At 38.5% G+C, this 24,593-nt stretch overlaps 1 protein-coding gene across 1 annotated transcript in view; it reads right to left on the bottom strand.

Annotated features, from left to right (window-relative positions):
• The window catches only part of LOC311627643 (disks large 1 tumor suppressor protein-like), a gene marked incomplete at its 3' end in the record, with an annotated part of 243,407 nt that overhangs the window by 205,684 nt on the left and 13,130 nt on the right, over positions 1–24,593 (bottom strand). The window contains exon 2 of the mRNA XM_084894134.1: positions 8,901–9,032. Coding sequence (XP_084750260.1) covers positions 8,901–9,032 — 132 coding nt within the window. The remainder of the gene's footprint in view (positions 1–8,900; positions 9,033–24,593) is intronic.

Below are 24,593 nucleotides of genomic sequence, written 5' to 3'. Positions count from 1 at the left end.
GGTTGGGTTTATTGGATCGCCATGCTGTCCTTTAGCTGCCCTGGTCCATGTTCCTGTCCATCTGTTCACTGAACATGCTGCTGGCCTCCAATGCAGAAGTCTATTAGAGAAGATCTGGTGTCCTTTCTTTTCACTCAAGCAAAACTCCCAGCTGCTTGGCCTTGGGCCCCCCCTGATACTATAGCCCCACATTCCTCCCCGAAGTCATGTTCTCATTCCCACAGAGCAAAGACATTGACCACAAGTTCCCTGAGATGATGCCTGTAATGCCAGCAACTGCCTACCTTCAGACTTCTCCTGACGTAGAAAAACACTAGATGCGTAAGCTTTCTGTTCCTTTCAAATGAGCAGATTTCTAACTACAACTAGAATCTATTGTAGCACAGTCCCAGGCATGCAGCAACACTCATTCATCCATTTATTTAACAGATATTTATTTGGTAGCTATTAAGTGCTAGAAACTAAGATAATATAGAAGATACAGCTATGAATAGCTGCTCTTATGGAATTTACATTCTAGTGGAGAAAGTCATGCAAAACACACATACACAAAAATTCTCGTAGTGATACAAACGGTGACAAAATAAAACAAGTAGTGTGAAATGATAGTAGGATGTAGGTGGGAAGTAAACTGGAAAGGGGAATAAAGGCACTTTACAGGCACTGAGACCTAAACGATGAGCTAAGCCAATAAGGCAAGTATCTTGGTAGAAGGGTACTCCAAACCAACAAAAAAGCAAGTGAAAATGTCCTGGGCAACGTTTTGGAGGACCGGATTTTGGAAGGCTAGTGTGGCTGGAATATAGTGAATAGGGAAGAGTGGTAAGAGATGAGATGAGAGGTAGGCAGAGGTGATGGGGAATCTTACAGGTGAGAAATCTGAATTTGATTCCAAGAATAATGATTACTAGAAGCTTTCAATTAATCAATTCCATCTAAACAAACATGATACAATGATATGAATTTGACCGGTTCTAATCAATCTTATAATTTTATTGTTTAATCTGCATAATTACTTCTTTTTATTTTATTTTATTTACATTTTTTTAAAATATATTTTATTGATTTTTTTTTTACAGAGAGGAAGAGAGAGGGACAGAGAGCCAGAAACATCAATGAGAGAGAATCATCGATCAGCTGCCTCCTGCACACCACCCACCGGGGATGCGCCCACAACCAAGGTACATGCCCCTGACCGGAATCGAACCCGAGACCTTTCAGTCCGCAGGCCGACGCTCTATCCACTGAGCCAAACCGGTCCGGCTTATTTACATTTTTTTATTGTTTGAAGAATTACAAATAGTAGTACATATGTCTCCTTCTTTTCCCCCTTGACCTCCCCCCAGCTCCACATAACTATTTCAAAGTACATATCACAATTGTATTTATTTCTTTAATGTCTGTCTCCCTTGGTAGGCCATGAGCTCCATGAAAATAGGGTCCATGTCTCTCCTGTCATGAAATCCCAGAGCCTAACACAGTGGCCCCTAGACAGTAGGGGTTCAAAATATATTTTGTCCAACAAAACACATTTAATGATGGAATGAGTGTTCTATGGTACACACTGTGCCCCTACCAATTAGAACCAGTCCTGCATTCAAAATGCTCACAGTCTACTGAAGGGGACCAAAATGTAATCCATTACCAATAATACAAAATAAATGCTGCACCAGAAATAGGCACAAGTATTATGGGAACACGAGGGATAAAGTGACTAATTCCACCTAAAGGTAGAGAAAGAGTTAAGGAAGTTTTTAACCAAGAAATTATAAATATTCGTTTTGGGGGGATAAATGTTTATGTTAAGAAAAAACATCAATATCATGTTCTATTAATTTTATTAGCTCTACTGTTCAATACAACATGTACTCTCTTGACAAATTAACACATTATTACCATAATATTTCAAGACCTCTTGAAAAGATTTACTCCTAAAATCTTTTAAAATCTTCTATTTTTATTATGTACATCAATCCCTCCACCTGAGAGTTAAATCAAGGCTAAAATAGTCATAATATTACTATGCTAGCATTAGGAAAACCTAGATGAAGAAACCTAGTATATGCTGCTTTCTTGCCAGATTCCATATACAGGAGTGGGCAAAAGTAGGATTATAGTTGTTCAAGTGGAAAATAATACAATAATTAATAAGTAATAATATAAGAAACAAATCTGTTTTGCATACTCACAATTTTAACCTACTGTTGTCAACTCTATGTTAGTGACAGAAATAACCACCAAATTTTCATTTATTATGTACTTAGCAGAAATCATCAAGATCCTTTCCTGCACTCAACAAACGTTTGGTGCTTCATTACTTTATTCTGTATAGAGGTCTCAAATGCCATCAAAATAAATTAATTCTTCCTATTTCAGGAACTGCACAGATAAAAGCATCCTCCACTGAAAAACAACCAGCCTTAAACATAAAGTACATAAATTTAGTTAAATGGTGCCATCTGGTGACATAAATCCTGCAGCAAATACATAAAGTCCAGAGCCATGAATGGCAATTTATCCTCTTCATGGCATCCAATCTAAAGTGTCAAATTTAAACGTAAGAAATACCAGATCCCTCCTGACATGAAAAACACAACTAATCACACTCAGTATATGAGTCTAACATCAGAAATAATGAGGATTGTTCGGGTCACATTTTATGCTTACCGCTCTTGTTTCTCAAGTTTACCCTCAAACTTATGTCTCTGGAAGAAACTTAAGTCTAATGTGATGCCTTAGCCAACTCCTAGAGGACATTTTAAAAGCATACATATCAAAAACATCTTGAACCCCTGTTGCAGTCAAATCCATTTCTTCACTTTTTTTTTTTTAACCTCTATGAATCTGTATAATGTCTTCACCTTAAATACTCACTTCCTTGAGAAAGCCCCTGATTCCACTGCTAAGGTTAAGCCTCTTGCTCAGAGCACCCTATACTTCTCCTCTATCGCATTTATCACAATTGTATATAATATTTACACAATTTTGTTTAATGCCGGTGTTCTCAGTGACTATAGCAATAAATATTCTTTGGATGGATGGATGGATGGATGGATGGATGGATGGGATGGACAAACACATGGACAGATGGGGGGAAATGTTCTTCTCTATCCTTTCTTCTTACCCAAATCCTATCAGTTACAAGACCCAGCTTAAGTTCACATTTTATATAAAAGCTTCCCTAGAAACATGAATTACAATGATCCCTACTTCTCTGAACTCCTGCAGCATTTTGGTCTAGCCTCCAGAGTTTAGTTCTTAATTATATCCTGTCTTGTACTTGTCTATATATCTATATATATAAAACCCTAAGTGACCGGAACAACCAGAAACAACCAGTTGCTATGATGTGCACTGTGAGGGGCAGGGCCAGCTGGCAAACCTCCCATGACTCCTCCCCCCAGCTATCCCTGTCCCCAATCAGTCCCCCCACCCTGAATGGGACAGGGCCTGCCAGCCAACTTCCTGCCATCCCTCCCCCTGGCCAACCAGCCCTGATCAACCCCAATCGGGGCAGGGCCAGTCAGACCCCACCTGTGCACAAATTCACGCACTGGGTCTCTAGTATGTAAATATTACCTTCCCAATTGACCTTAACCTCCTTAAGGGTAAGGATTTCATCTTTAATAACATCTATCTGCATATTCCATGTAAATAGGTAAACTCTTCACAATAACTAGAATACCAGCACTCTTTTTACTTAAAGGGAATATTGTGAACAAATAAATAGGAACATAGTACACCTTGATATTTAAGAACTTAACATCCACCACTTTGGCCAGTCAGGACTTATTTGAAGGTCCATGACATGTAGTCATTTCTTTGTTTCACTAGAGCACATGCTTCCAGGTGTGAGCGGCAGCAGGCACTTACCTAAGTGAGTCAGCCTCATACAAGGTTGCTTTGCTGTTCTCTAGCTGCAGGTAGAAACTACCATTAGGGATCCAAAGGGGAGAAAAAGTCACTTAATGTTTCAGATATACTATTGTATTTTAAATTAGATTTCATAATGATATCGTTAATTTATAGATTCTCGAAGTACTTGATCAAAAATGTACTTGAAAAAGATCTTGTTAAAGATTAAATCAGATCTTTATAAATCCCAAGAATGAAGAAATGCCATTGTTATAGTTTCCCAAGCTATTAATAATATTCACCTACTATATTACTTTCTCTGAGAGACCAAATATCTAACCACGAAGAACACGTGTTCTCAAACTTTAGCATGCCTCACAATCACGGGGAAGGCTTCTTAAAACACTATTTGCTGACCCCTACTTCCAGAGTTTCTGATTCAGCATGTCTGGGGTAAGGCCCAAATTTGCAACGTTAACCACATTCCCAGGTGCTGCTGGTGCTGCTGCTTCAAGAACCACCTTTGAGAACCTCTGCTTTGGAGGATGAAAGCCAAGTTACTCCAAATCCACATAACTGGGCCTTCACACACACTATCATCTATATAAAATCCTTAGACTTTCTTATGATCAAGTGGCAAAATTATACATTTTGATGAATAATTAAGACCAAACTAGCCAGGTTGTTTTCAGATAATTGTTATTTTGAAATAAAAAATATGATGTTAGAGCCGAAACCGGTTTGGCTCAGTGGATGGAGCATCGGCCTGTGGACTGAGGGGTCTCAGGTTTGATTCCGGTCAGGGGCATGTACCTTGGTTGCGGGCACGTCCCCATTAGGGAGGTGTAGGAGGCAGCTGGTCGATGTTTCTAACTCTTTATCCCTCTCTCTTCCTCTCTGTGAAAAATCAATAAAATATATTTTTTAAAAATATATGATGTTAGAATTACTACATTGGGAAAATATGTAGTGGTTTTATTTTATTCTAACTAAAATGCGATACAACTCTTATAGAGATTGATTTTGTAGCACTTGCCACCATTACATTTAAATAAGTACCCAAATATCCAATGTCTCTTTCCCTCCACTTAATTGCTCGCACCCTTGATGGCAAGGACTATCTTTTCCTCTATAGTTTACTATTGTATCTCTGTGGCCTACCACAATGTCAAATACATATCAGGCCTCTTAAAAAATAACTGTTGACATATGTAAAACTTTAGACAATAAAAATTTAAAAATGTTCAACCTGCATCTGCTTACCTACCAAAAAATAAAAAAGAAATAACTGTTGAGTAAATGAATAAACAAAGTTTACTGACAACCTATTGTTATTTAAGGTGCACATACTGGTGGTACAAACATAAATTAGACATAACTTCAACTCTCAAGCTACTCACAGCCTATTGAGGGGCAGCAATATGTTCAGTTTATCATAAAGCAATGTAATAAGTGCTTTATAGTAATACTAGAGGCCTAGTGCACAAAATTTGTGCACAGGAAGGGGGGTGGAGGGGTGTGTCCCTTAGCCCAGCCTGCACCCTCTTCAATCTGGGATCCCTCTCACAATTCAGGACTGCTGGTTCCCAACCACACGCCTGCCTGCCTGCCTCATTGCCCCTAACCACTTCTGCCTGTCTGGCTAATCACCCCCTAACAACTCCCCTGCCAGTCTGATCGTCACCTAACTGCTCCCTTGCCAGCCAGATTACACCTTAACTGCCCTCCCCTGCTGGCCTGGTCACCCCTAATTTCCCTCCCCTGCCGGCCTGATTGCCCTAACTGCCCTCCCCTGCCGGCCATCTTGTGGTGGCCATCTTGTGTCCACGTGGGGGTGGCCATCTTGTGTATTAGACTGACGGTGAATTTGCATATTACATCTTTATTATATAGGATGCACAAAATGCCGAGGGACATAATTAAAGAGCTGCTTAAAGCTGCTAGCAAGTAGGGACATGGTAGAAGGCTTCCACAAGGAAGTGATCAATCCCAATATGTGGTATATTTATTGTCTCATCCACATTGCTAGTAACCTCATTTATCCACAGGGTTCTATGCTAAGCTTTATGGAACTAGAAAAGTATTCTATTCCAACACAAAATCGAACATTCAAGTCTCCATAGAACCAGATAGCACTTTTCTAACATGTTGCTACTAGTAGTGTTTTAAGAAAAGTATCACTTTACTGTCCAAATATCTCCCACAAAAATCCCCCTCAAACACTCTACAGTGGCATTTAAAATTTCAAAGTATCTGGAAGAGAAATTTAAAAAGGATTTAAAAAAAAACACATTTCATCTTGCTCCTTCAGCACCTAAATGAAAAATAAATAACCTAAGTGCCTTGAAAATCAAAATGTTTTAGCAACACTAAACAAAAGAATTACTAAATTAATTGGTAAAATATGGAATTTCAATTCACTTCTACTCAAATTCTGTAAGGTATTAATGCGATCATCATAGAACTGTAATTATCCATTGGACAAAACTTTTTCCTTAGTTTTACCACAAGATGGCACCCTAAGCCTAACATCTAAATGTACAGCTTATAGCACATGACTGCTTTAGGTATTTTCCTTTTTTATATATTAATAAACAGTAATGACTAGCTTTTAAGAGCTTAAAGTGTCTTTTCCACTGTTAATTATTAGTAAATTGAAAAATAAAAGAAAATACAGATACTCTAGAAGCAAAGAGAAAGAAAATTAAACAATTCATCATCCTCCACATGTATCATATATCCAGCTCTTTACCATAAAGCAATGTATCTCACCGCTAGATTTCATTTCCTTCTTTTACTTTGTTTTACAATTTTTCCAGAATAAGCATACATTGCTTTTATAATAAGATAAAATTGTACTTTAAAAATTAAAAAGCAATACTTTTGTTATCACCTTCTACCCTATTAGCAGAGAACCCATTTATAAAATGTGTTTATGCACTACCATACTATCAAAGTTATAAAAACAGAATTCCATCCTCAAAGGTTTATACAATATAAGACATACTAGCTTTTGTTGTGGTTTTTAAAGCATTATAATGAAGGATCACAAAGGAAAGACCAAATTAATTTTCTTTTTCTTTTTTTTTCTTTTTTAAAATATGCTTTATTGATTTTTTTTTTTTTTTTTTTTTTTTTTTTTTTTTTTTTTTTTTTTTACAGAGAGGAAAGGAGAGGGAGAGAGAGTTAGAACATCGATGAAAAAGAAACATCAATCAGCTGCTTCCTGCACACCCCCTACTGGGGATGTGCCTACAATCAGGGTACATGCCCTTGGCCAGAATGGAACCTGGGACCCCTGAGTCCGTAGGCAGACGCTCTATCCACTGAGCCAAACTGGTCAGGGCCAAATTCATTTTCAAAGTGATAGTTTTCATCTGTAGAAAGGCTTGGTTTCCTGGTCCCATCTAAGTGTTACAACACATTCTTCAATAACAGTATTTCCTATTATTCATTTGTGTTGGGTTTTATGCATTATGATTCTCTTCTACTTCTTCAGCTAATTAAGATTCGTGCAAGTTATTATTTCATCGTACTGATTATTTAAGTATTAGAACAATGGGTGAAGCCACTGTTTTCCCTACTTGTAACAAGAACGACAAGAGAGTGGGGGCAGGAGTTGGTTCAGACAGAAAGCAGGTTATAGGCCATAAACAATGCTCTATTTTTCAGTGGCACCCCACTTATCCTTTTACAAAGCTCTAATTCCCTGCAGGATTCACAGGGCTACAGGGTTTTCTGCTTTTGTGTCCTTAAAGAGGATACACAGTAAGACCACTCAAACATTCAATAGCAAAAAAATTGTAATCAGTATTTAACAACCCACACAGAATGGAATAGAAAATTATATTTTGTTGTATAATGTTGCTCCATTTATTCTTTTTTTTAATCTAGTTTATCCCAAAATGAATTTTTTAAAAACCAGCCAAAGCAAATCTATCCATTCAAAGCTAGACACCAGGATTACTTATATAACAGCTTTTTACAGATTATTGTTGTCTCTCATTTTTTTAGATACATTCAAACTGCACTGTAGGCTTTTTGCCAAGATATTTATCACTCACTCAAAACAATTACAAAATGCAATTCTTTGTCATGAATTTGTCCTTTTATTACCCACATAATAAAGTTGCCTTACCAAATGGTTGCATTGTCAAAGTATAATTGAATTATCTAACGCATCCAACTTGATCTTCCTAAATCAAGTTAAAAAACTGAAACTCTCAAAAGACTTAGCTAGTCTTAACTAAACATATCATACAAATCTATTTAAAGATATTGCCATTCACAGTTAATGGCCTGTGTTAATGATCAATTAGAAGGAACTATTAATTTTTAACTGAGAAATGTGTGGCTTAAAAATGTTCTCAACTACTATTCTCTAATGACAGGATTTATTTAAATTCTGCAAGAGTCCATTTAGAGTTGTTTTTATTTAATTCCAACTAAGATTATTACAGTTATTTGCGTCATTAATTCTTACCAGCCACAAGAGTATGTTTTAAAGAACTTTTGATCCACAGGCAATATAATCTTATAAAGATTTTTTTCTACCATTTTTATTCACTAGACTGATTCTCAAATTTTCAAAATATAATAGCTTTTAAAATTATATTCAGAACAAGTTGGAGTTTTTGTTTGTAAGTGTACACATATATGATAGAAGCATAGATAAAATATTTTCAAGATTAATTCTCATAATCCTATTTTTAGATTTTGTTTCAATAACTCTTAGACTTTAAAAAGTAATAATAATGTCCAGGAGACTTAAGTTATTTCTTTAAAATGTACTACTTAAGCCCCAGCTGGTTTGGCTCAGCGGATAGAGTGTTAAGTCTGCAGACTGAAGGGTCCCAGGTCCCATTCCAGTCAAGGGCACATGCCTGAGTTTCAGGGCTCCATCCCCAGTGTGGGGCATGAAGGAGAGAACTAATCAGTGATTCTCTCCCATCACTGATGTTTCTATCTTTTACTCCCTCTCCTTTCCTTTCTGACATCATTAAAAATATATTTTTAAAGAGATAATACAGAATTTGAATACATACCTAGCAAAGCTTGAAATAAGCTGCTTCTAAAGATGCCCATCACCTTTTTAACAGCGTTTTTCAGCTGCTGTTCCTCAGGCTTCCTTAATTTTTTGCAGTATTCTTCCAGCAATGATAAAGCTCGGTCAGTATCTGAAAAACATGGTTTAAAAATTCTGTCTTATGGTCTTGGAAAAATAATAAATTACATCACACAATTCTATAGTTGTATTCCTAATTTTGTGACACAGATTACTTTAATAAAATGATCACAAGTTCCATAAACTACCACATGAAGTTGAGAATTACACTCAACTCCTAATTTTAAGAACCCACTTTTATTCCTATAGTTCTATCTTCCAAAAGGATCTGTAACCATGAAATCACGCAGCACAAAGGGCCTGAATGCCATGTGGGCCAGTAGATGTTGGCCCAGCAGACGTGATTCTCTTGCCATCTCAAAATTGATGACTTCCTACAAAACAATGCCCAGATTCCTTAGTTCAAGGTCCCCTGATACAACGTATATTTTCAGCTATATTTCTTATTACACATTCCACCCTCTTGTATACACACACACAATGCCCAAGCCACACTGGATTTTTCTCTTTCTCTCTCTCTCTCTCTCTCTCTCTCTCTCTCTCTCTCTCTCTCTCTCTCTCTCTCTTTCTCTCTCTCTCTCTCTCTTCCTCCCTTCCTTCCTCTCTCCCTTCCCTTCCTCCCTCTCTGTTTTTCTCTCCTTTTTCTTTCCTTTGTACTTTTTATTTGCTCCTATTGCTCCCTGTTTTAGAATATGCTCTCCCATTCCACTATCTCTCTCTAAAATCTGTGCTCTAGTGAAAGGGATTTGTTGTTAGCTAGATTTGGGTCTAAACTCTACTTACTAGCTATGTGTGATCTTTAACAAGTTACTTAACCTCTCTGACCTTAAGTTTCCTCACAGGTAGTAGGATTAAATGACACAATACTTAGTACAGTGTCTAGTATATATAAAGCAATCAACAAATCAACTGAAAGCCTACTGTATCTTAATTTACATCTAACTTAAATGCTCTCTCTTCCATAAAAGTGCATTTGATAGTTAAAATTAATCACTATCACACAAATACTATAGTTATTCTTAATACATACTGCCATATTATTGCTTCCTGAATACATGTCTTTACTCCACACAGACAAAATATCCTTGAAATTTTCACCAGAGTAACAGTGCTTTTATATGTAGTAAGTGACAATTCTTTTATTTTTTTGAGGAGGGGATGGAGGGGACAGGAGAGGAGGAAATGAGAAGATTCAACTGTACTGTTCCAACATAAAGATCTCCATTTGGAGACTGCCAAGTCAAATATTTTTAACTAAACAATATTTATGTACCACACAAAATATAAAATACAGTAACTGATTTACTCAGACTCAAAATGCATTATGAGGGAGGGCAAGACTCACCTTAACCAGTGAACAACTGTTTTTATCACCATCTATCTAATAAAAGAGTAATATGCAAATTGAACATCACTCCAACACACAATATGGCTGCCCCCATGTGGACACAGATGGCAAGAAGGGGAGGGCAGTTGGGAAGGACCAGGCCTGCAAGGGAGTGATCAAGCCTGAAGGGGAGGGCAGTTAGGGGTGACTAGGCTTGCAGAGAGGGCAGTTAGGGGTGACTAGGCCTGAAGGGGAGGGCAGTTAGGCTGGCAGGGGAGCAATTAGGCATCAATCAGGCTGGCAGGGGAATGGTTAGGGGATGATCAGACTGGCAGGCAGAAGCTGTTAGGGGCAATCAGGAAGCCAGGCAGGCAAGTAGTTGGGAGCCAGCAGTCCTGAATTGTGAGAGGGATGTCCAACTGCCTATTTAGGGATGTCCTACCGGGATCGGGCCTCAACAGGCAATTGGACATCCCTCGAGGAGTTTCAGATTGGAGAGGATGCAAGCTGTGCTGACGAACACATACCCCCATTTACAAAACTACTAGGGGCCTGATGCACAAAATTCGTGCAAGGGGAAGAAGGGGTGTTCCTCAGCCCAGCCTGTACCTTCTCCAATCTGGAACTGCTGGCTCCTAACCACTAACCTGCCTGCCTGTCTGATTGCCCCTAACTACCTCTGCCTGCCTTCCTGTTCACTCCAGCCCCCTCTGCCTTTGCCCCACCACTGTAGCTTTGTCCGGAAGATGTCTGGCCTAATTAGCATATTAGCCTTTTATTAGTATAGATTAGGAGCCCAGAGCACAAAATCACACGGCCCCACTTTGCCTTGAAACTCAAACCTCTCCAAGCAGAGCTCCAGCATGCCTGACCCAGCCCCTGACCCCTCTGGCCGTCTCTGGCCACTTTAAGCCCCGCCCTTAGTCCCTCAAGTCACCTTGGGCTGGTCCTGCCTTCTCCAGGCATCTCCCTTCTTCCACCCCATCTCCAGAGCAAGGTGGTGACTCTGCCCCGTCATGGCTCCGGAGGCCTCCCACCTGCTGTGCTGTGCTCCTTCCCCTGGCAGGTGGGTGGCGGGGCGCTCTAAATGTGAGTGGTAGGTGGCAAAGGACTGGTGAGGGGGAAGCTATGGGTTCTCACCCCCATCCTCCCTGCCACGGAATAGTCCTGCCTCCTCCAGGCACCTCTCTGCTTCCATCAGGTCTCCTGAGCAATGCCCCACTGCGCTCGCTTAGGCAACCTCCTGTGATTGGTCGTGATGTTACAGAGTAATGGACAATTTGCATATTCCTCTATTATTATATAGGATGTTTAGAAAGCTTTCTGAGGAAAATGGCAACAGCCAATGTGACCAGAGCCTTAAATATTACATTGGTAATTTTCCTGGCTTTATGATTTATATATATTTTGGGGGGGTTTTCTTCTTGAGGAGTTCCTGTGTGAGGAATTAAAGTATGCAGACTTTTAATATATGAGGCACATATCTGAAAATTGTCACTTACTACACATAAAGGCACTATTGCTCTGGTGACATTTTCAAGGATATTGTGTCTGTGAGGGATAGAGACATGTATTGAAGAAGCCATAATATGGTGGTATGTATTAAGAATGCCTAGCCCTGCCGGGACCGGTTTGGCTCAATGGATAGAGCATCGGCTTGGGGACTGAAGGGTCCGGGGTTCGATTCCGGTCAAGGGCATTTACCTTGGTTGCGGGCATATCCCCAGTAGGGGGTGTGCAAGAGGCAGCTGATCGATGACTCTCTCTCATCGATGTTTCTAACTCTCTATCTCTCTCCCTTCCTCTCTGTATAAAATCAATAAAATATATTAAAAAAAAAAAAAAAAAAAAGAATGCCTAGCCCTAACCAGTTTGGCTCAGTAGATAGAACATTGGTCTGTGGACTCAAAGGTCCCAGGTTCTATTCCAGTCAAGGGCATGTACCTTGGTTTAGGGCACATCCCAGTGGGGCGGGGGGATGTATAGGCAGCTGGTTGATATTTCTCTCTCATGTATGTTTCTAACTCTCTATCCCTCTCTATCCCTTTCCCTTCCTCTCTGTAAAAAATCAATAAAATATATTTTTTTAAAAGAATGCCTATATTATTTGTGTGATCATGATTAATTTTAACTGTCAGATATAGCTTTGTGAAAGAAAGAGCATTTGAGTTATGTGTAAATTAAGGAAAGGTAGGGTCTCACCTGGGTTAAAAACCAATTGGAGTTATCATTGGTTTTCCCCAATTTCACCCTTTGCCCAGACTCCATCACCAGTAAGAGCTTTACTTGGAATAAATGTCACTTCCCTTAAAATGTCTCTCTTGGTAATCCTGTCACTTCTCCACCTGACCAGAACTCTGCTCTCATTACCTTCAAATCATATCATGGGTCTTCATTAAAATTGCCCTGCTTTGGGGCTCATTTTTTTTCTTCCAGCTTTATTGGTGTAGAATTGACAAATAAAATTGCATGTATTTAAGGTGAATAACATGAATTTTTAATATATGTGCACATTGTGAAATCATTACCACAACTAATTGTCTTTGAATTTTAAAAGTTCTCTCCACGTTCCAATCTAACCCTTTCAGACTAAAAGCCAATCGTGACAACAGTTCACATTCATTGAGTATTTTATTTCACATCTCCTTTCTCCTACCCTTTCTAACTCTTCTCCCCCACAGCCATTCTCAGTTGATAATCTTGCTTCCTGTTTCATAGAAAATTAGAAGAGAATTTCCACAAGTTCCTTACTAAATAACTACTGACTCACCTGTAAGTGCACCCATATACTCCGCCTTCCCTTCTGTTGCTATGGATAAAATCCCCTCTTGCCCACCTAAGGACATTGCTCCATCATCAATTGTTATTCTCTCCATTCAGTCATTCCCATCATCATACAAAGAACTGTAATATCAGTGATTTTTAAATGTTTCCTTTGCCTTTCATTTCTCTCCACCTAACTATGGTCTCCATTTCTCTGTTCCCTTCTATAGCACAATTACATAGTTTTGTCACCATACAGATAAACATATGTACATACAAGCATACATGGTATCAAAATGTAAAAAAAAGCTGCAGGATATACATTCTTCTCAAGTACACATGGATCATTCACAAAGATAGACCACATGTTAGGAGACAAAACAAATCTCTACAAGTTTAAGAAGATTGAAATCATATAAAGCATCTTCTTAGATCATAATGAAATGAAATTGGAAATCAACTAAAGTAAAGAACAAAATAAAGCAAAACAAAAACTCAAAATATCCAAACAAATAGAGGCTAAATAACATGTTACTAAATAATGAATGAGTTACCAACGAGATCAAGGAAGAAATAAAAAATAAAAAAACTTTCTGAAAACAAATGAAAATGAACACACAACAATCCAAAACCTCTGGGACACAGCAAAAGCTGTCCTGAGAGGGAAGTTTATAGCACTATAGGCCTACTTCAAAAAACATGAAAAATTAATAATAAACTAGTTAACCCTACAACTTAAATAATTAGAAAGAAAAACCCAGAGTAAGTAGAAGGAAGGAAATAATAAAAATTAGAGTAGAAATAAGTGTCAAAAGGATTAAAAAAACAACACAAAAATCAATGAAACCAAAAGCTGGTTCTTTGAAAAGATAAACAAGATTGATAAACCTTTAGCCAGACTCATCAAGAAATAAAGAAAGAGACCCAAATAACTAAAATCAGAAATGAAAGCAGTGAAGTAACAACTGATATGACATAAATACAAAGGATTGTAAGAACATACTATTAACAACTACATGCCAACAAGCTGGATAATGTGGAGAAAATGGGCAAATCCCTAGAAGAGTACAATCTTCCAAAACTGAATCAGGAAGGATCAGAAAACCTGAATAGGCCAATAACAACTGATGAAATTGAAGCACTAATCAAAAACTCCCATCAAGCAAAAGCCCTGATCCAGATGGCTTCAGAGAAGAGTCTTACCAAATATTCAAAGAACAACTAAAACCTCTCCTCCTCAAACTATTTTTAAAAATCCAAGAGGAAGGAATACTGCCAACCTCTTTGTATGAGACCAACATTACCGTAATTCCAAAACTAGATAAAGATACTACAAAGAAAGATAATTCCTTCAGGACAATATCCCTAATGAACTTAGATCTAAAATCCTCAACAAAATATTAGCAAATCACACCCAGCAATACATTTAAAAGATCATACATAGTGACCAAGTGGGATTTACTCCAGAGATGCAAGGCTTGTATAATATTCACAAATCAATAAACGTCATATATCACATAAACAAATTAAAAGACAAAAATCACATGATCATATCAATAGACATAGAAAAAACATTCAACAAAATCCAACACCCATTTTTGATAAAAAGTCTCATCAAAAATGAGAAGAGTGGGACCATATCTCAATATAATAAAGGCCATATATGACAAACCTATATCCAACATCATACTCAATGGGCAAAAACTAAAACCATTTCCCCTAAGAAAAGGAATAAGACAGGGATGTCTGCTTTCACCACTCTTACTCAACATAGTACTGGAATTCCTAGCCACAGTGATAATACAAAAATAAAACATAAAAGACACTCAAATTATCATTATTTGCAGATGACATTGTACAAAGAAAATCCTAAAGACTCCACAAAAAAATCTACTACCCTGTTTCCCCAAAAATAAGACAGTGTCTTATATTAATTTTTGCTCCCAAAGATGCGCTAGGTCTTATTTTCAGGGGATGTGATATTTAACACATTTATTGTTAAATAAAAATAAAGGAAATTTATTACCTGTATATGGTACAGTAGTACGGTAGTTGTCAACACAAACCAGACAAACTGTGAATCCTACAGTATCAAGAATTTACTCATTTATTCAATGACAATCATGTCATCATCTTCTGGAACATCATCATAACAATCCAATTCCTGAATTTCCTGGTGAATTTCTTGTGACTCCATTTCTTTCAGAATCAGTGGATCAAATCTCTCATGTTTAGCCTGGGGGAAGGCTTATTTTCAGGGGATGCCTTATATTTCACTGAGAAGGAAACCTGTAAGTAGGTCTTATTTTCAGAGGATGTCTTATTTTTGGGAAACACGGTAGATTTAATAAAAGAATTCAACAATATAGCAGGGTACAAAATTAACACCCAGAAATCCATGGCATTTTTATACACCAATAATGAATTCTCAGAAAGAGAAACTAAACAAACAATCCCATTTACCATGGCAATAAAAAAATAAAGATACTTAGGAATAAACTTAAACAAAGAGGTAAAAGACTTGAACTAGGAAAACTACAGAACAATGAAAAAAGAGATAGAGGAAGATATACATAAGTGAAAGAATATACCACATTCATGTACTGGTAGAATTAACATCATTAAAATGTCCATACTACTCAAAGCATTCTGTAAATTCCATGCAATTCCTATCAAGTTATCAGCTGCATATTTCACAGATCTAGAACAAGTATTCCAAAAATTTATATAGAACCAAAAATGTCCCTGAATTGCAAATCAACAAATGACCAAGTGCTGGTGAGGATATAGAGAAAAGGGAACCCTAGTACACTGCTAGTGGGAATGCAGACTGGTACAGCCATTATGGAAAACAGTATGGGGTTTTCTCAGAAAATTAAATATGGAACTGCCATTTGACCTAGTGATCCCAATTCTAGGAATATACCTAAGAAACCTGAAATACCAACCAGAAAGAATGTATGCACCCCTATGTTCATAGCAGCACAATTTCTAATAGCTAAGATCTGGAAACAGCCAAAGTGCCCATCAGTAGATGAGTGAATTAAAAAAAAAAAAAAAAAAAGTGATGAATTTAGATCATGGAATACTATGCAGCAGTAAAAAAGAAGGATCTATTACCCTTTGAGAAAACATGGAGGCTACCTGGAGAGGATTATACTAAGTGAAATAAACCAGACAGAGAAAGACAATTATCACATGATCTCACTTATATGTGGAATCTAATTAACAAAATAAATTATTGAACAAAATAGATCCAGAGACACAGAAGCATGGAATAGACTATAGAATTTCAGAGGGAAAGTGAGGGTGGGTGGGTGGGTGCGTGGGTGAGAAGAGATTAACCAAAGGACTTATGCATATATATACATGACCCATGGACACAGACAATAGGGTGTTGAAGGCTTGGGGGAGGTGGATGGGGTGTTCTAGAAGGGGTCAATGGGTGGGGGGGAAGGGGAGCATATGACAATAAAGATCTAAAATTTTTTCTAAAACACATTTTTAAACACACACACACACACACACACACACAAAGGAGAAACCAAGATGGCGGCATAGGTAAACGCCTAACTGCAGCCTCACACAACAATTTCAAAAAATATAACTAAAATATAAAGTGGACATTATCCAGAACTGCAGGAAAGTTGACTTACTGGAAATTCTACAACTAGAAGAAAAGAAAAAACCAGAAGGAAAATCAGAGGAGCTGTAAAAGCCTAAGGTACGAAGACATGGTGCTCAAGTGGGGAGAGGACGGAGCTGGAGAGGAGGGGCAGCCGAGTGCCTGGTTGGCATTCCCTAGAGCAGGGGTCTTCAAACTACAGCCCGCGGGCCACATGCGGCCCGCAGAGGAGTCTGATCCGGCCCGCCAGGTTTTTTGGGCAGTGAGCGCAGCTGAGGTGTTACAGTAGGAATTAGTAGTTCATATAGTCCAGCCCTCCAGCTCTCTGAGGGACTGTGATCTGGCCCCCACTTTAAAAAGTTTGAGGACCCCTGCCCTAAAGGGAAGGAGATAAAAGCTCCAGACTGTGCTGAACCCCAATTCCGACTGCACTGAACCCCAGTTCTGGGTGAAACCCTGGGGTCCCAAGCTCATCCAGAGGGATTCTAGGCTGTAAGGCGGAAACTCAGGGGAGCGGCGAAAGGCAGAGCCCCAGAGTCTCACACATTGTGTGCAGAGGACTGACTGTTGACTGTGCCACTGGATTGCCCTAGCGGGAAGGAGACAAAAGCTCTGGACTGTGCTGAGCCCCAGTTCCGACTGCACTGAACCCCAGTTATAGACCAGACCCTGGGGACACAGGCTCATATGGAGGGAATCTGTGCTGTAAGGTGGAAACTCAGGGGAGCTGCGAAAGGCAGAGCCCCAGAGTCGCGCACATTGCGCGCAGAGGACTGACTGTTGACTGTGCCACTGGATTGCCCTAGCGGGAAGGAGACAAAAGCTCCGGACTACACTGAACCCCACTTCCAACTGCACTGAACCCCAGTTCCAGGTTCATTGGGGGAGAGACTAGACTGTTTGGTAGTGGGTGAAACTTGAGGGCACCTTTCTCTCAGAGGTGCTTGCAGTGAGTACCACAGCACCGAGTACCAAAGGACAATGAGGAACACTGAGACTCAGGAACCTCATAGGGCGGGGCTGACAGGAAGCCAAGGCTGTAGACTCCACCCTGAAACTCTGCCCCATCCAAGCAGAACACAGAGGCTTTTGAATAGACACAGCTGATCCTGTGAGCCAATTGGACTGGAGGTCAGTTCCTCCCAGTGATACAAACAACAATTAAGACTTAACTACAAAAGGCTGTACACACAGTCCACAAAGGGGTGCACCAAGAGTGTCCACCTCAGATAATTGGGAGGCTGACCCACTGAACCATATAGGACACCTTAACACACAAAGCCACCCTACCAACTCAGGGAAGCAGCGAAAAATGCCGAGACAAGGAAAAAGATCACAAACGAAAGAAATGGAGGACAAAAAGTGACTGGATATAGAGTTCAAAACCACGCTTATAAGGTTTTTCAAGAATTTCCTAGAAAAGGCCGATAAAAGAAACGAGACCTATGAGGATATGAAAATGGATCAACTAGAAATAAAGAATACATTGTCTGAAATAAAAAATATTATACAGAGTCCTAAAAACAGAATGGAAGATCGCAAGAATCAAGTCAAAGATTTGGAATACAAAGAGCCAGAGGACACTCCTCTGCAGAAGCAAGAAGACAAGAGAATCCAGAAAGTTGAAGATAGTGTAAAAAACCTCTGGGACAACTTCAAGCAAACCAACTTCAGAATTATGGGGGTCCCAGAAGATGACAGAGAGCAAGATACCGAAAACATATTGAAAAAAATAGTGAAAGAAAACTTCCCCCACCTGGTGAAAGAAATAGACTTACAAGTCCAGGAAGTGCACAGAACCCCAAATAAAAGGAAACCAAAAAGTACCACACCAAGACACATCATAATTAAAATTCCAAGAGCAGCCGAGACCGGTTTGGCTCAATGGATAGAACATTGGCTTAGGGACTGAAGGGACCCGGGTTCGATTCCGGTCAGGGGCATGTGCCTTGGTTGCGGGCATATCCCCAGTAGGGGGTGTGCAAGAGGCAGCTGATCGATGACTCTCTCTCATCGATGTTTCTAGCTTTCTATCTCTCTCCCTTCCTCTCTGCACAAAATCAATAAAATATATTTTTAAAAAATAAAAAAATAAAATAAAATAAAATTCCAAGAGCAAAAGACAATGAGAGAATATTAAAAGCAGCAAGAGAAAAACCTATAAAGGACCACCCATACAATTGTCAGCTGATTTCTCAACAGAAACCATGCAGGCCAGACAGGAATGGCAAGAAATATCCAAGGTGATGAGTAACAAGAACCTACAGCCAAAAATACTCTACCTAGCAAAGCAGTCACTCAGAATTGAAGGCCAGATAAAGAGCTTCACTAATAAAAAAAAAGCTAAAGGAGTTCATCACCGCCAAACCAGAATTATATAAATTGCTGAAGGGGGTTCTTTAGAAAGAGGAAGAAAATAAAGATAAAAATTATGAATAACAAATATGTAACTATCAACAAGTGAATCTAAAAACCAAGAGAATTAAAAAACCTGATGAATAATATTAACTGTTGAATATATTAGAATCAGAGGTATGGAAGGGGAGTGGACTAACGATTCTCAGGGAAAAGAGGAGTGAGGGGTGCGGGAAGAGATTGAACATAAAATGTGCACCTATAGATGAGGACAATGGGGGGTGGGGAAAGGGCAGAGGGTGGGGTGGGAACTTGGTGGAGGGGAGCAATGGAGGGGGGGGGGAATGAGGAACTTTTGTAATAATATGAACAATAAAGATTTAAAAATAAAAAATAAAAAAACAAGCCGGGACAGGTTTGGCTCAGTGGAGAGAGCTTTGGCCTGCGGACTTAAGGGTCCTGGGTTCGATTCTGGTCAAGGGCATGTACCTCGGTTGTGGCCACATTCCCAGTGGGGAGTGTGCAGGAGGCAGCTGATTGATGTTTCTGTCTCATCAATATTTCTGACTCTCTATCCCTCTCTCTTCCTCTCTGTAAAAAATTAATAAAATATATTTAAAAAAAACACAAAAAAAACAAAAACAAAAACAAAACCCACCCTAGGAAGTGATGAGTTTAGAATATTGTTTTCACTATAATTTATTTAATGTAAGCTTATATAATTTAATTTTTAAATGGCTGTGCTTGAAAGCAGCTTGAAATTTTGTTGAAAATTTAACAATAGGCTCTTGCAAGCTAATATGAGCCCAATCTAACACAGCAGGACATCACTCCCTTTTAAGTTCCCTCCCTATATCATAGATGTCCCTTCTCAATCACTGTACTAGTTCTTCTCAATACTCAAGCCTCTAAACTTCTTGAGACTTTCTTTCTCCTTAAGAATAGAAAGTCTTGCCGAAACTGGTTTGGCTCAGTGGATAGAGCATCGGCCTGTTGACTGAAAGGTCCCGGGTTCGATTCCAGTCAAGGGCATGTACCTTAGTTGCGAGCACATCTCCAGTAGGGGGTGTGCAAGAGGCAGCTGATCGATGATTCTCTCTCATCGATGTTTCTAACTCTCTATCCCTCTCTTTTCCTCTCTGTAAAAAATCAATAAAATATGTATATTTAAAAAAAAAAAAAAAGAATAGAAAGTCTCGCCAAAACCGGTTTGGCTCAGGGGATAGAGCGTCTGCCTGCGGACTGAAGGGTCCCAGGTTCGATTCCGATCAAGGGCATGTACCTCGGTTGAGGGCACATCCCAGTGGGGGGTGTGCAGGAGGCAACTGATTGATGTTTCTCTCACATCAATGTTTCTAGCTTTCTATCTCTCTCCCTTACTCTCCCTTACTCTCTGTAAAAAATCAATAAAATATATTATATATAAAAAAAAAAAAGACTAGAAAATCTCTTAGGTAGCCTATCCAGTTTCCTGGCTTCAAATACTGCCAGTAGTCTCAAGACTCCCACATTTATATCTACACTAGAGGTCCAATGCATGAAATTAACGCACGGGAAGAGTCCCTAGCAGCTGCCGGTTGCTGGCCAGGGCCTCCTTTCACCAGCTGCTAGCTGCCGACCAGACCTTTCCTTCATTCCGTGCTGCCCCCTGGTGGTGGGCGCAAGTCATAGTGAGCGATCAAACTCCTGAGGGGACACTTTGTATATTAGGTTTTTATATAGAGTGAGATAGTTTAGAACTTTCCCTGAATTACAGATTCATCTAACTGTATATTTCCATTTTGATGTCTAATAGGTATCTCAAAACTCACCCTGCCAAAATTGAACCTCAGGTCTTATTCACACCCCCCCTAGCCTACTTCTCCGGCAATGTTCTCTATCTCCAAGCCTTTTGATTGTTCAAGCAAATATCACTGGGGTCATCATTCATTCTTCTTCTCTAATTCTCTACACCTAATCCATCAGAAAATCCTGTTGGCTCGAACATCAAATTATATACAGAATCCTATCACTTCTCACAACCTCCAGTGCTACCACCTTAGTCCAGGCCACTGTCTTCTATCCCCTGCGTTATTGCAATAACCTCCTACTCCTCTACTTGCTGTCACCTTTGCCCTCCTACAGTCATTTCTTTCTTTCCCCTCCCTACCGCCATTTCTAAACACAGCACCCAGAAAGATCATAACTCAGAAAATGTCACTCCTCAACTTAAATCCTCCAGTAATTCCCCATCCCACTCATCAAAAGCCCACCTCTCTGATTTCAGCTCTTACACTTCTCCCCTTCCTCCATCTACTCCAACCATAGTGATCTCTGCTTTTTCTCACTTTATCAAGAACTCTCCTATCTGAGGGATATTATTGCTCTTCTACCTAAACATTCTTTCCTCAAATGCCCATAAAGCTTGCTCCTTAACTTCTTTTATATCTCTGCTCATATGTCACTTTGTCAAGGAGGCCTTCCTTACTACTCCAATATGACATAGCAAACCTCAAGCTTAATCCCTTGAAAGAAGGTTCTGGAAGCTAATTCCAGCATGTCAGCAGGGCTGAATCTTCTGGAATGGCTGAGGGCATTTCCCCAAACCTGAAAAGAATGCATAAATGATTGTATGCTGCCAGTCAACTGAGGGCATTTCTTTTTTTTCTTTTCTTTTCTTTTTTTAATATATTTTATTGATTTTTTACAGAGAGGAAGAGAGAGAGGGATAGAGTTAGAAACATTGATGAGAGACAAACATCGATCAGCTGCCTCCCACACACCCCCTTCCAGAGATGTGCCCGCAACCCAGGTACATGCCCTTGCCCGGAATCGAACCTGGAACCTTTCAGTCCACAGGCCGAAGCTCTATCCACTGAGCAAAACTGGTTTCGGCTGAGGGCATTTCAATATACATGTTATTGCCTCCTGCTGGCCAAATATCTGAAAAGCCGTAGACAGTTCACCCAATCTGACAATGAATTCTGTGTGCGAAATCTTGTCTTTGACCTGTATATCTACTTTGCCTTAGGACAATTTATATTAATAAAAAGCAAGGGGTCCAGAGAGACAGGAGAACTTGATTCCTTTAGCTAAGTCTTCTCTGGCCCCCCAAAATTATGTTTCGTCTCTGGACTCTTTAATAATTTACAGCAGCCCCTTTTCCAGATTCCTGAGCCCTTCAAGATGCTGGATTAAGACTCCCGGCAGAAGGGAGAATTTCAATAAGCAGTAATAAATGGAAAACATTGTGTAATTATTCTTTTTTACCTAAAAAGGTTAGAAATACAAAAATGACTATGGATACACAGTAAGCCCTCTCCAATTTTAAAATAAGAGGTATTCAAAGTTGCCTTTGAATCAAGGACAAATATTTGAGTCCTCATTTTATCAATAATTAAACAATCAGCATTTCCCTACATGACAGTGGCTTACTAAACACACTTTCTAACCCATTCCTTACCATTAATGTAAATAATCAACAATATAATAATTATGCTATGCCTCCCCAAAGTTCTTACATGTGTCTTTGGACTCTAATTATCTGATTATCTCTAGTGCCTCAAGCTTTAGTATTATTTTATTCTTAATTTGTTCATTTTAGAAATTTTACTAAGTATAAGAAATCTTTTTCTCTTACAATATAAAATGCTACTTCTGTAGCATTTTTGTAGGTATTCACTTATTCTGACCTCTTATTCTTGTGAGCAACAATTCTCAAAAATGTATCAATAGCATTCCCATAATCACAGCTGCAAATATAATTTGCTAGGTAAGGGGACATTCACTAATCCATTTAGCACATATTGAGTAACTACTCAGGCAAGACAAAGTATTGATTTAAGCAGTTCAATGGCCTCTAAACCAACATAGCTTATTATGCCTCTCATCTCTGTATGAGAAAAAAATCTAATACTAAAACAAACAGCTAGAATATATATATTCTAGCTATTTATATATATCCTGATATACATTCTACAAATATAGTCAACTTAGACCACTTAGGCTTTTCTATGCCAGCATCCAGTGCTGGAATAGTGGCTGCCCTTTATCATCACCTGAGGTCAATTCCATTATGCCCTGTATCTCTATTCACTAAAATATTTGTTTCTGATTAATAAAAGGTTGAGTTCCCACATAATCTAAAATGAAATAGTTATGCAAAATTATTTTTAAATAAGCAAAAAAAAAAATTGTAGCTATACAAGGTGACAAGGATCCTGTTGTACAAGTCAAACATCCCTAGCCATATGTTGACAGTTATAAGTCAAATAAAGTGGAAAGTTCAATAATTATCCAAGTAAGTAAAGACTAAGATTTTAATTGATGTTCAAATAACCAGGTACTCTAAGTGCAGAATTTTTTACATGAATTGCCAATATAATGGCATCAATTCTCCTATTTTCTTCATTAAAAGAAATCTATCTTCTTATGAGTCCTGAATCTACTGAAAGAAGGAAATTAAATTTGGATTATCTAAGGCAGGCACAAGAGGAAATGGGAGAGGGAATCATTTTTTAAAAATATTTTTTGCATGAAATATGCAATCCAAAAGATATAATGAATATTACATAATTGAAATTGTAGGTAATCAGGTGTCTGTTAATTAAGGTTCAACTCCTTTTGGTTTAAAAATAGAATTGCCCAAAGTTATAAATAACTTGGGACAGGTAATTTAAATTTGAAACAGCTAATGGCAATACTGCTAACAAATTAACTTTTAGAAAGAAGAAAAGGATGACACAAAATTATTTGCCACAACTTAAGAAAAAGAATTCTGGAATATATAATATATATTAGGAAAATGAATATTGAATTATAGTACAGAAAGGGGTGAACTTAATACACAAATCTTAGAGAGCAAAGCATTTAGAATAATGAAATTATTTACATAAATTTAGCAATATTTTTTAAAGTTTAGAAGTAACTCTTACATGCATTATCTTATCTGATTCTGACCACCGAGAAGTCATATTATGCCTATTATACATGAAACTGAAAGTCATAGTGGCTTGTCCAATATCACAGTTACTAAATAATAGAGTTTAATCCTAAAGCTTTTGATTCCATGTATAGTGTTCTCTCCACAATACCATCCTTAATCCCCCAAAAAGAATTCAGCATATTTCTATAAAAAATAAAATAAAATAAAACTTGAACAATAAGACAAATTATACCACTGAATTTCAGAATCTAGGATTAAATATTAAATCACTATTTTCTTATGTGTTTATATCATAGATGTAAAAAATGGTATTTGTAACAAAACAAAAAAAATCAAATTATCCTACCTTAAAAAGTCTGGTAGAGAGAGAAACCAAGATGGCGGCATAGATAAACACCAGAAATTGCTGCCTCACACAACCACTTCAAAACTACAACTAATAGACAATACAGACATCATCCAGAATCACAGGAAGGCTGGCTGAATGGAAATTCTACAACTAGAAGGAAAGAGAAAAGCACACTGAGACTTAGAGGAGGTGCAGAAGTAAAGTGCAGAGATACGGAGGCATGTGCAAAAAGGGCTGGCAACTGAGTACACTGTTATTTTTTTCAATCAG

This window comes from Pipistrellus hanaki (genome assembly GCF_964339955.1).
Source record: "Pipistrellus hanaki genome assembly, chromosome: 9".
NCBI classification, from domain to species: Eukaryota; Metazoa; Chordata; class Mammalia; order Chiroptera; family Vespertilionidae; genus Pipistrellus; species Pipistrellus hanaki.
This window is presented reverse-complemented; position numbering and strand designations above follow the sequence as displayed.